The 12,477-nt window shown below is 34.5% G+C and overlaps 1 protein-coding gene across 2 annotated transcripts in view; it reads right to left on the reverse strand.

Moving 5' to 3' along the window:
- Positions 1-1,364: 1,364 nt before the first annotated feature.
- Positions 1,365-12,477, reverse strand: part of GLRA3 (glycine receptor alpha 3) — a gene marked incomplete at both ends in the record, with an annotated part of 88,164 nt that continues 77,051 nt past the window's right edge. Inside the window, 3 exons of one of the 2 annotated variants that reach the window (XM_081999286.1) lie at positions 1,365-1,634; positions 10,279-10,425; positions 12,258-12,472. In XM_081999286.1, the coding sequence (XP_081855412.1) occupies positions 1,365-1,634; positions 10,279-10,425; positions 12,258-12,472 (632 nt within the window). Of the gene's footprint in view, positions 1,635-10,272; positions 10,426-12,257; positions 12,473-12,477 lie in introns of both variants that reach the window. The other variant, XM_081999287.1, reaches the window with a different exon arrangement.

Here is a 12,477-nt window from a genome sequence, read left to right on the forward strand (position 1 = left end):
CAAAATAAAAATATTTTGCAATAAGAAACAGCCTGAGCTACTGGACTTAAAGTATCTAGTAATTCTAAATGTCAGATTTCCATATCTTAGCATGTTTTGGTTGTTCAATAGATAAGATTGGCAAAAGTAAACACTCTTGCCTACAAGCTATGCCATAAATGTGATCAATTCTGTTACAATTCAAAGAAGCAACTAATACAACTTATTTAATCTTAAACAGGGAAAATTTCTCCAAGAGTTTTAACAGTTGTTCTCCTCTCTATTAATGTGAAGTACAATAAATGTAAAAGACCATCCAGATCCTTTTTCATGTTTTAGAAGTTGCATGTTTTTCCAAAGTTGTGAAGTGCTTCTTAATATGCTACAAAAAATGAGATGGAAAACTTGATATATTCATAACATAAACTTCCTGTATTTATGTAACATGTAGGAGGTAAATGTGCATAAACGCAGCTGTACTCATCCTCCAAATGTTTCAATGAAACTGTTGACTATTTGCTTTTAGTTTTGGTCCAAGATCCTATTTCATTGAATCAAAATGAAACATTACAAAATTTTTATGTCATTTGTATGAGTTTTATCAATTGAGAAAAAACCCCCTTCAAAAATATAAAAAGGATTAAAAAATATTATAAGTTTCAATTATCAAAGTATAGGTAATTAAAAAAAAAATCTGGCAGGAATCAATACTTTACAAATTTTAATATATTTCCCATGTGATAGGCAGACTATTAAGCTATAGATAACTTGTGCTCTCTGAGATTATGTCAACATACACCTTCCAGGGGAATGGTAAGATGAAGTATATCGAATAAATTATATAACCTAAATGTGTCAAATGTGCTCATTGCAAAACCATAGGTACTGTCCTTAAGACAAGAAAAAGTCCTTAAAACTCTAGTTTCAAATCAGTAATTTGTCATTATCTTGTAAAATTGAAATAAAGGCTACAAATACTAATCTATTCTGTAACACTGTGGGATTTACCTAGGGTGTTCTGGATCCATTTTTTAAATTAAAAATACACCAGAATTAAAAAAAAAAAAATAAGGAACATCAGAGTACTGTACAATTATACCACTGTATAAATACTTGGCAGTAAAGCTTCAGTAGAGAGTGATTTACAATGAAAAAGTTATTAATACTTAGTTTGATACAGAAAGTTTGCAATAGCAGATGTATCTTCTCTGGGTGTCATTCTTCCATTCCACTGTGACTGGACATTGCAGGCCATGCAGAATCTTTTTTTTTGCCCCCTCAATGCTTTTAACTGTCCCAATCACTCCTCCGATGTGCATTTCTAACAGAAAGCCTCCCGTTGAACATGGCAGCCAGATCTGTATGTACTGCAAGCCTTAATCTTGTTATTGATGAATGTCCTCATGCCTGATGATTTTGTAAATTACCCAGTAAAAAATATTGAAAATCAGAAAGGCTAATGGGAAACAAGCTCTGGATATTGTGTCTATCTTCTTTGCCCGGTCAATGAATACCTTTCTCATCTCATCAGGGCTTTTTGGTGCAGCTTGAACAGGATTATTTGGCCCCTTTTGTGTCACTCCATCTTTTGCTTGCAGACATGGGCCCATTCCATATGCTGTAAAGCTAAACTGACTTTCTCTTACGTCATCATCCTGTTAAAAAGAAAAGAAAAGAAAAAAAGAAAGAAGAAAAGCAAGAAGTTTTTTTATTTACGGAAATCTTACCAGCTGCTAAATAGCAAGTACGCACCATTTCCTCAGTGACTTCTTTAATCCACAGTTTATCTTAACTGATTGAAATTTCAGCCCTATCAGTGTCTGTCAAAAATATCGCACCACCTTTAACAAGCACAGGATTTCCCTATTTGTTATAGATTCTGTAATCTTTTTGGAGAAAAGAGAAAGCTTAGTTTTGATTTTCCCCATTTACAGTAAGTATCTGCAGTCTCAACTGGGCAAACTTCACACTGGTCTTTTAGACAACAGCCATTAACTCTGTACATTGCTTAACAAAATGGGATCCTGGCTTCTAAAGATACTCATCATACAAGCACTAGTGATATTCCCATTAATTGTATCACTGAGAATTCTGCCTATTTGGTCAATGTATACCTAGCTAAGCTTACCTGTAAGCCTTATTTCTGCTGTTCTCTGTGAATACATCAGATAAAGAGAATAGTATGTAAAGTGTCTTAGTTTAAAATGAATGGAAGATGAAGGCCAGATTTTTCTTCTGACTTATTCTATCAGTTCAGGGGAAAACTGGCAAAGACGTTCTGAATTCAGGGAGCTATAAGAGAAAGTGGTTTTTAATCACATGCCACAGAAACAAAAGTAGATGGTCTGAAAGTATAAATATTTTCACAGCATGCATTTCAATAATGTGGCTTCTGTCTGGAGACACATTTTGTACATCTCTTTAACTGGTTATGGGTATTCTCAAGTAATGAAGGAGGTACAAATGCAGGCAAATAAATGATATATAGACTGTGAAGCCAGGGCCAAATTTGGTTCTGAAATATATTCAGGTGTATTCCTTCACTATGTGTGCTACTCAAGGATAGTCATGTGATTTTGATGGCATTCACAATTGTTTTAATACTGATTTTAAATTAGGGATTTCTTATTTTTTGTGTCTAATTTAGCCTAGTTGCTTTTGGATTTTAGACTTTTATGAACTATGACAAAGTATTATCTGTATGTTATTTCTTAAATAAGTATTTTGGAAAAGAATTTCCGTAAGTATTAAAAAAAAAATCGAGCAGCAGTCAATTTTCCTTTTGTGAGAGAATTTTTGATATTTTAAAGCTTTTCCTAGCTTAAATTAAAACAAAAGTGTAAAACATTTATTTACCAAAGCAAGTAAAATAATTAGTGTTTCAGTTCAGTGATTCTGAAGTATTTTTGTTTTATTTAAACCTCTTATTTTATACATATAAAATTTCTCAATGAACACAGCTTAAATACAAACTTCCAAATTTTTCATTTTGAAAATGCCTGTGACATTTGGAAAATCTGAAATTGTTTTGGAATGGAGAATTAATTCTTAACATATTTGAAGTTTTGATTAAGTAGTACTTGATAGAAGAACCATTGTTAACTACTTTGTTTAAAAAAATTCCAGTGATGTTAATTATCAAGATTAGTTGAGTAAGTTAAAAGAATGTGGATCAATTACTAAGTTTGAAGTGGCAATCAGCACGAGCATCTAGCAGAGCTGTAGTTATCACTCAACTGCAATACTTTTTCATATATGTAAATTGAATAAACTGATAGACTAATACAGTTCACTGAAACTGCTACACTTCAAATCTGTATTAGAATGCTCCTATGAAAACAAAAAAATAAAGAAAAATTAACATGAAAGAAAAGAAGGAAAAATCACTGGCTGACTTCAATATGGAAATGAATAACAGAAATACAAAATGATAGGATCATTATTTGATGACGTGATAAAACACAGATCTAATTACTTACAATAGTGTTCCTCTCCCATCATAAAAGACTGGAAAATAACATCTTTATAGTAGTTGTATTCCAGAAGAGTTGTAGTGACGTATTCCCGTTAACAGAAGTTACAAATACATGGGCTGAGAATTTACACTAAACTTGCCATTTAAACACCTTCGTACATACAATTCAGGGTTTAAATCTTTTCATGCTTCTACAGCAAATAATATTTATGATTGCACGGGCTCTAAAAGATAATTAATTCTTCTGAGCAGTAGCTTTCAGTTGGGTATGTTTTCAAGATGAGGCACTATGTACTAAGACTTTACTGTCTCTGTTCTACGCTTACTGACTTGAATGATCACCTAGAATGATTTTAAAGGCCAGGTCTCTGCTTATTTTTTTGCATGCAGACATCTTGAATTTAGTCTGTGAACAGCCTGCTTGGAAATGCTCCCTGTTGTTGAGGAAGTGATGTGAAGGTCCTTCTAGGATCTAACATTTCTGCCCAGTGTCTGTTGGATGGTGTCTCCATGAGGGCAGGCAGGATGGTTGGAGTCTGCCAAGTCAGACCAAAGTGTTAGGGCTAATGGATATGCAGGAGAGGACATTTTTGGAGTATTGTACCATGCCAGGTACCACCATACTTTTTTTTCTGGGGTACCAGCTGGAATATCCAAAATGGTGTTCTGCAAGTTTTCCGGCAGGTTCATAATGCAGAAAAATCATTAATTTGTCCTCAGGTTCATATCTGAGGGTGCTTATGCACAGAAGGAAAGATGCAGTTACTATTATTATTGATATTAACTTTTGAGTGCTTTTTTGAAAACATTCTTATAAAATGTCAGTGACACCCCATTTGTTTTTATCAGTTGACTTGGCTACAGTACCTCGTTTTGATTACAAATATTTCTCATGATGCATGTGTCAGAGCCCACAGCTGTTGAAATCATCTAATGGACGTACCCTGTATGTTCCAGTTGAGAATCTGGATAGTGAATCTTCCTCAAAAAGGCCTGTATTTTGGTTGAAAATTAAAAAAAAAGATATAATAAGGAAGGTGGTTTTTTTGTCTTTTATGTATTTGTTTAGTTATCATCACTAAAGAAAATAAAATGAATGATTTCTGATTGATTTTTTATAAAGCTTTAAAATCTTACTATGAACGAACTTTAATAAAGATTCAATATGAATCCTTTTTTCAGACATCCGGCTTTGGAATTAACAATTGATAGTTATCCTGCATACAGCTACATATAAATATTTTATCATCCCTGTTACTGTAATTAAAGATAGGAAATAAATTTAGATAATAAGATTTATGTAGAAAGTTGCAATTCTTTGGAGGCCTGAAGGAAATAATTTCAATTAGTTTATTTTTGTGTCATCATTGTTCTACAAAATACTTAGCTATAAGATATTAGAAAGCTGTCACTTTCTGTGGCTCTGTGATTATGCTGTTTTCTGTCCCTGTATTTAATAATATATTTCTCTTGAGGAATCATGTGCATAAGGACTGAAAATATCTCAATAGCTTTTTGACTTCATGTTGTGGTAACACCTTAAAGACAATTTGAAACCTCGGCTTTGATAACTGAACAGTATATTTTTTTTACTGTTAATTTTTGAGAAGAAAAATGTTATTGAATTGTTTTGCACTATAAAGAGCTTGGTTTTAAATGCTGGTCTGGTAGCAACTGATTTCTCCTTGAACTGATGTCACCATTCCTTTGAAGCAGAAAGTAAAATTTTAAGACTATGTTTTAATCCAGATTTAAACAGATCAAAATGGATTACGAAATTAACAAGACAGGTACCTTTCTTAACAGTTCACGTCATCACATACAGGTATCAATGGAGGTATATGGAGTTCACAGGGGAAGACATTATTTCAGACAAAGGACAGGGCCTCTGTTAATGATTGGATATCACATTATGACAAATGGGACATCTTCTTCATAGTTTACCCTTAAATTTGTACTGTAGATTTGAGGCAAAGTCCCGTCTATAGGTCCTGCACATCTCAAGCCATTGCTATGCTGCAATGATTCACTGATTTCATTTCCATCAAGAACTCCCTCAAAACACTTTCATCAAAACGGATGGGTTGACCAAAAAGAAAACAAAAGAAAAGAAGTGTGATTACCATTAAAGACAACCTAGCTTGCATGTCTATTTTCCTCACTAAAGATACGGTGATCTTTAGATTTTTGAAAATAGAATTAAAAGATTTACTATTCCTGAAGACTAAGTATATTAAAAGCTAATCTCAAATCAAAATGTTATTCAGTATATGTACACAGTTAATGTTTTGCCCCGTACAGTGTAAACACAACTAAGAAAAATCACTGATCATAGGTATGTTTCAGTATCCCTGTATGTACTTCTAATTCTACCATTTTTTTCCTTTTGTCTTTCAAAAACAAAAGAAGTGTAACTGTAAATGTATAATTAATATTAATTCATACTGCAGGAATGTTTCCATCACAGTAGTAATATAATATTTGTGAAATACCTGTGTTCATTCTCCAGTTTTCTTTCTCTGGCAGAGGCAAAGCACTATGGATCATATGCTGACTATCAAAAGAAGTCTCAAATTGGGAACCAAAATTCCCCTGTCCTCAGGATTCATTATGCCATTTGTGTAATCACAAAGAAATAAGACTCTTTGTGAAAAATCTCCTATACCTATTGTGATGTCTGCTGGAAAACAGCAATGAGTGAGTTGCATATTATGTTGCAATAACAGTTTTTATTTATAAATGCATTTACAACACAATCCTAGACACTTCAAAATTTTTGCTAATTCTGTGCAAATTGGAATGGGCCTCTGAAAAGGAATTTGCCTTTCAGTTATTTGGAATCATTGACTGAGGTCCATACTTACAACCATAAAAACGGTAGCCAGAGGGTGCAGCTATACCTAAGAATTGCCTTTGATGCTGCTGTTACTGTTGTCTGGGAAAGGAGATTGCAAATGATGGTGTAAGAAAGTATCGGTGACTGTAGATGGAAAAAGCATAAGGAAAATGGCAAGTATAGATGGGCTTTGCATGCCAGAATGTCTTGATACAGCTCTGTACATAATTACATTTTGTATAACTGTATAAATTTCCATAAAACTCAGCAGCTTCTATTTAGTTTGCTACACTTGTTTACTGCAGGGGTTTTATTTGAGTTCAATGATACACTTTCTAAGAGAGAGGTTTCAGTTCTCCTGTGTTTTTAATCAGCATTGAGAAGGAATAACCCATAGTTTTGATTAAATTTACGAAAGACTCCAACCTGGGAAAACCTGCAAATTTTTTTGAGTATGTGTTTAGAGTTAAAATTGAATTCAATGATCTGGACGAAGAGTCTAAAAAATACAGGAGAGTTGGTAGGTACAAATACAAGGTACCACATTTATCCAGCAATAATCAACTTCACAAACATAAGATGGAAAGTGAATGGCTCTGCAGTAGTTCTGGGAAAAGACCTGGGAGTTATGGAAGATCACAAGCTTGATATGGGTCAGTATCATGCTGCTGTTAAAAAGGCAGATGGCAAGCTAGTTTGGATAAACAACTGCATAACTTGCATGACGTGATCCTTCAGCTGCTTTCAACTGTTACTGGCTAGCCATCATGTTGCAAACACAGTTTTGAGGAATTGTATAGACTTATTAGGAGAATTTCCAGGGAAAGAGAATGAGAACAAGCCAAAAAAAGACTGTACCAATGGGGAATATTTAAAGAAAAGAAGACTAAATGGAAATGTGCAAATGGCTACAAAAAGGAATGAAGTAGTCCGTTTTCTGTACCCTTTCTTGAAAAACCATGAGAGGTCAAAAAAGGCACGAGTAAAAAAGTTTCTAAACCGTTGGAATAGATTGCAGGGGAGCTTGTGGAATTTTTATGACTGGGATGAATTAGGTATAACTGATCCTGAATTAGGTCAGGAAAATTGATTAATTGACATCCCAAGAGCATTCCAGCACTGAAATTTAATCATTTGACCATTGCTGGGGTTACTTGGTAAAAGTAAATATTTCTTGCAATAAGCATGTCTTTTTAATTACAAAGAAAATAGACTTTGGAAATTCTTCAGCTGCCCTACTGCAATTGAATATTAATCATATATGTTCTCTTCTGTCAAGACATACCTGAAATGAAACATTTCCAAACTCATCTATTTTTGGACTTTTGCGACACAGTCGAATCACTAGGAATTTTGCTGTACCTTTGCAGATAAAATGTCAGTGACAAAAATTTCTGTATTCAGTGGTTGAAATTCACCTGATAGAAAAACCTAATCCACGTAAAATGTCCCAAGATGGTAAGCAGATAGGATGAAAGGGTCTAATAAGTTATCCTAACTGCTCTATTTCTCTGATCTCTTTGGACATAAATACTGAATGAAATAACAGTTTTCACTTTGAAAAGAAAAAGGATTTAATGTTCAAGTATGCCCCTAAAGTTTATTTTAAATGCAGCCTTTATAACCTAACTTCTTTTCATGTCTTTTGAACTTGTGGTCAAATGAACATTTCTTTATACATAGTAGTTTCAAAAGTCAATACAATCTAATTTGAGAGCCAGTGGCTGTTTGACCTAGTCCAAAGGTAGAACAAACACATACAAAACTTTTTAATCATGAGCTCTAGTAACTGATTTTGAAAAAGACAAAAGAGGAAGGAAACACAAGTTACTTTGTTTTATGATCCTAAACATACCCCTGAATATAGTCAATACCCTCACCTGAGTATGTTATGAAGAAAAGCGTTGAAATGCATGTCTTCATCCTTCAGAATCTAAAGGGAGTAGTTGATAATTTACTATAGACCCCACAGTCTTTAAGTCTAATCCTCTAATTTTATGAGAACCTAGCAGGCAACTTACCTGAAGCTAGAAGACAGTCTAATGAAGTGTAAAATTAGAATAATTAGACTTTTAAATGTGAATTCAAAAATACCATGATGTCAAGCACTGATTCAGCAAAACACTTAAGTCAATGAGACTATTCATGTGCTTATTTTTTTTGTTAAGTGGTCTTCTAGAAGTGCTTTGTATGTTGTGGACCCTTCCTCACATACCTCTAAGGTAAAATTTGATTGATTATGATTGCTGAAGAAGTGTCTTTGGTGAGCTTGAAGTATTGCTAAGGGGGGCTAGAAAGAGATCTGGTTTGATTCTGAGGCAGAAAGGTAATATTACCTGCCAGTTTCTAACCCTGTGGTTATAATAATTGATGTGTGAAGGAAAGTGAAAAGATACCACTGAAGTTGAATATGGTAAATTTGCCTGAGATCCGGAAGACACTGTAATACATGGTGAAAAAAAGAATGGACTAGAAGTATAGTCACATAATATATCACTCACCACAGCTGTTTATTTGATACATGATGCAGTTGTTGTGGCTCACCTGCCCCGTCTGGTAATCCATCTCTGCCCATTCTATTTCCCCCATTCCAAACTTTTAAGCAGCTTTCAGAGAGCTGCCATATTTAAAAAAAAAGCACACCCTATCACAAAAATGTGGCTTTCCTCCTGTGTGTCTCAGAAAGTGTTTTTTTCTGCTACTGTCAACAAAAAGGAAAAAGCACATTTTTCACAGGGACAAATGTTGAAAGCAGATGCATGCAGTGTGAATCACCCTCTGGGCTACAGTACCTGAGTTTCTCCCTGCATCTGAAGAAGTCTGGGACTCGACACCCAGGAACAGACAAATATATGAAAATGTCATTTTCATTTGACTGTCCAGCCTGCCTTTTAACATGGATTCTTGCTAGTAGAGACTGTTTAGGTAGGCTTTGCAACATTGCAGATTTTCAATATCTACTAAATAAAAGGGAAACAACCTGTAAAATATCTTCTCCTTACGATGTAAGCAGTAAATTTGAAGTCAGTCTTCAGGAATGAAAGACGGCTGAACTGAGTCATATTGCTATGGACAGACTTTCATCCACAGTAATATTCTAGATAGTGACTGAAAGTCAGTGGAAAGGCTCTGCATGCCATCAGTAGTGGGTACTAAGTTAATGAGTAGGTGGAGAAATATTTACTCTTTGAAAAATCAGAAGTAGGTGTTACATATTGTTGTAAGAAATTTTGTTTATTGCTTTATTTAACTGCAGACTTTAGAATTCAAACCTGTAGCCTTAGCTGTTGGACTTGATGATCTTAGAGGTCTTTTCCAACCTTAATGATTCTATGCATCTATGGTTCTGTTTGACTTTGAACATTGGTAGTGACTTATTTTACTGTATTTTAGATAGCTTCAGCTATAAAACAAATATTAATGACCATTGATATATTCAAATTTCTTACTAATCATATGAACAATTGACATTAAACCAACCTGATAGAAGGAAAAGAAAAAGCTTCTCAGCCTTTTAAAGTAAAATATTTGTTCCACCAATAACATTAATTGAAAAAGTATTTTTTATATTAAAACATATTTACATGAAACACAGCTGTTAAGGCTTTGAACTGAATTCTAGAATGAAATTGAGAAATATTATTTGTTGAATCTCAATGCAGTACAAACTGCTGCAAGTACCAGTAACATTCATCCACTGAAGTACAAGACACTTCTAACAGAGTGAAATTCATTCTTGTGCAGATGGCTCCCACATGGCACATGCCTCATTTAAATCCCTCTTAATCCCTCTTTCGAGAATTCAAATTGGATTTATGCAGTACATAGTCCTTGTAGTGACCCTCTGCCTATAGTGAATTCCATTCTGTGCTGCCATTTTATTTATAGTGCCACTTTACACTGCAGTATGTTTACCAAATTAATCCTATATCCTGGCATAAATCAATCTCAGACTCTCTTTGAAAGTTGTGAATACTGTTACTTTTACCTTGTTCTTCTTCCTCTTGCGACGGAGTCGCAGAAGTTCTTTATGCTGCCTTGACACAAAGTTTACAGCTGCGTACTCCAGAAGTGCAGAAAATACAAAGAGCAGACACACAGCCATCCAGATGTCAATCGCTTTGACATATGACACCTATTGAGAGAATAGAGCAGAAGACAAAAAATGTTAAAAACACAGACGTGAAGTTTAGTATTTCGTGTCAGGAGGAAGTGCATTAATATCTCCACATCCCAATGCTACTTTTATCAAACAAAACTTAACATAAAAGCAAGATAATAAAAGGGACAACAATTCAATCTATAAGCATTAAATATTATTTTAAGAATGTAGTCTTTCACAAAATGTGTTTAGTGTTTACATCATTAACAGTTCCTCATAGTGTACTGTGTATTTTATCACAAATCAACTAATCCACAAGAAGCACATGGTCTTTCATTTGTCCCACTGAGATCTGTGGATGATACTAAGGAACCAGAGGATAGCTTATAGTGGGACCAGTGGGAACTCCTGTACTGTAATGGATCTGATTTAAAGTTCCTGTAATAGAATCTGGTAGAAGAGCTATAGATAGAGAACTCTGATCAAAGTTCATTCTCTGCTAATGTAGGCATGGTAAATCAAAGGTTCAGATTAGTCCTGTAATTTTGACACAGTGGAAGTACTGAAAATCAATTACAGAGTAGATGGACTAACTGCAGTCCTTTATTGCCACGCTCAGCTGCAGGACATAATCTAAGCTAGGAAAGTAGGGCCTGTTCCCTCTGTGTGCAGATTTACAAGAACTTTTTCATATAAGCAAACATAGCTAGCTTCAGGCCTCAAAAATGTGGCAAAAAATATCTGTAACTCTCTTTAGTTACCTCTTACATTCTTGCTTTTCTGAGTTTTTATAGCATCCCATTTTCTTATCTGTTGATGTTACATTTGGATGCATTCAGATCCATATATTTGAGGTGCAAAGTACCCTCTGTTAGGGTACTTTACTTAGAAAAAAATGTAATTAGCTAACTTAAAAATACCATGTTAAAACTAATACAGAAGTGGACTTTTTGTATTTTTATTGTATACATTTTATTTCTATTAACTGCAATGACACGTAAAGATGGTCAAGGAACCCTTAAAATGAAAAATCAAATCTTTAAAGCAATGACAAGTCAGAAAACTTAAATAGTTAATCATAGATATATACTTCAACTATTTACATTGTGCAATGAACCATTCTTTATACAGTTGTTTGGAGCTATTTAGCTTCCTATTTTTCTACATTTTAATGTAATCAAGTTGCACCAGGGGAGGTTTAGACTTGATATTAGAAAAATTTCTTTACTGAGAGGGTGATCAAACACTGGAATAGGCTGCCCAGGGCGGTGGTGGAGTCACCATCACTGGAAGTGTTCAAAAAATGTGTAGACGTGGCACTTCAGGACGTGGTTTAGGGGACACGGTGATGTTGGGTTGATGGTTGGACCTGATGATCTTAAAGATCTTTTCCAGCCTTAACGATTCTCTGATTCTGTAAATGTGTTTGTAACTAGTGAGTTAATTCATAATGTAGGCAGGTTTTGGGAAAGGAATATCATTGAGAACAGGTTGGAATCCATGACCTTTAGAAATTCAGTCATATCTGCTAGGATGTCATCAGATACCGGGATCTGGAAAAGGATGAGCTAGTCAATTGCTAAGCAGAATTTATGTAGTACTGAATAACATTGCTTTTGTCACTAGCTGAGGTTTATGGAATTTAGTAGATGTGTGGTTGACAAAATAGTTGAGACAAGAGAGAAATAGAATATATTTGATTGGTGACTCAAAAAAACCCTAAACCTTTCCAAGTTACTTATCTCCTTTAGAAGATGCTTAAATGCTAATAATTTAAACACATAAGATTGACTGAAGATGTTTATTTGTCACATGGCATTATGACTTTGTACTAATGCAATACAAACAAAGGAAATTCTGCCTACCTTTGGAAGAGATGCTCGTGAACCTGAGCTTTGTGTTGTCATGGTCAGCACAGTTGTTATGCCTAAAGCCACTCTGGCTGGAGCCGCATCCATATTGATCCAAAATGACACCCAGGAGAGAATGACTATCAAGAGACTTGGTATGTACATCTGGATGAGATAGTAACCCATCTGTCTCTCAAGGTGAAATCGGACTTCAATACATGTAAACTTTCCTTTT

The sequence above is a fragment of the Phaethon aethereus genome, assembly GCF_964289735.1.
Source record: "Phaethon aethereus genome assembly, chromosome: 4".
Lineage (NCBI taxonomy): Eukaryota > Metazoa > Chordata > Aves > Phaethontiformes > Phaethontidae > Phaethon > Phaethon aethereus.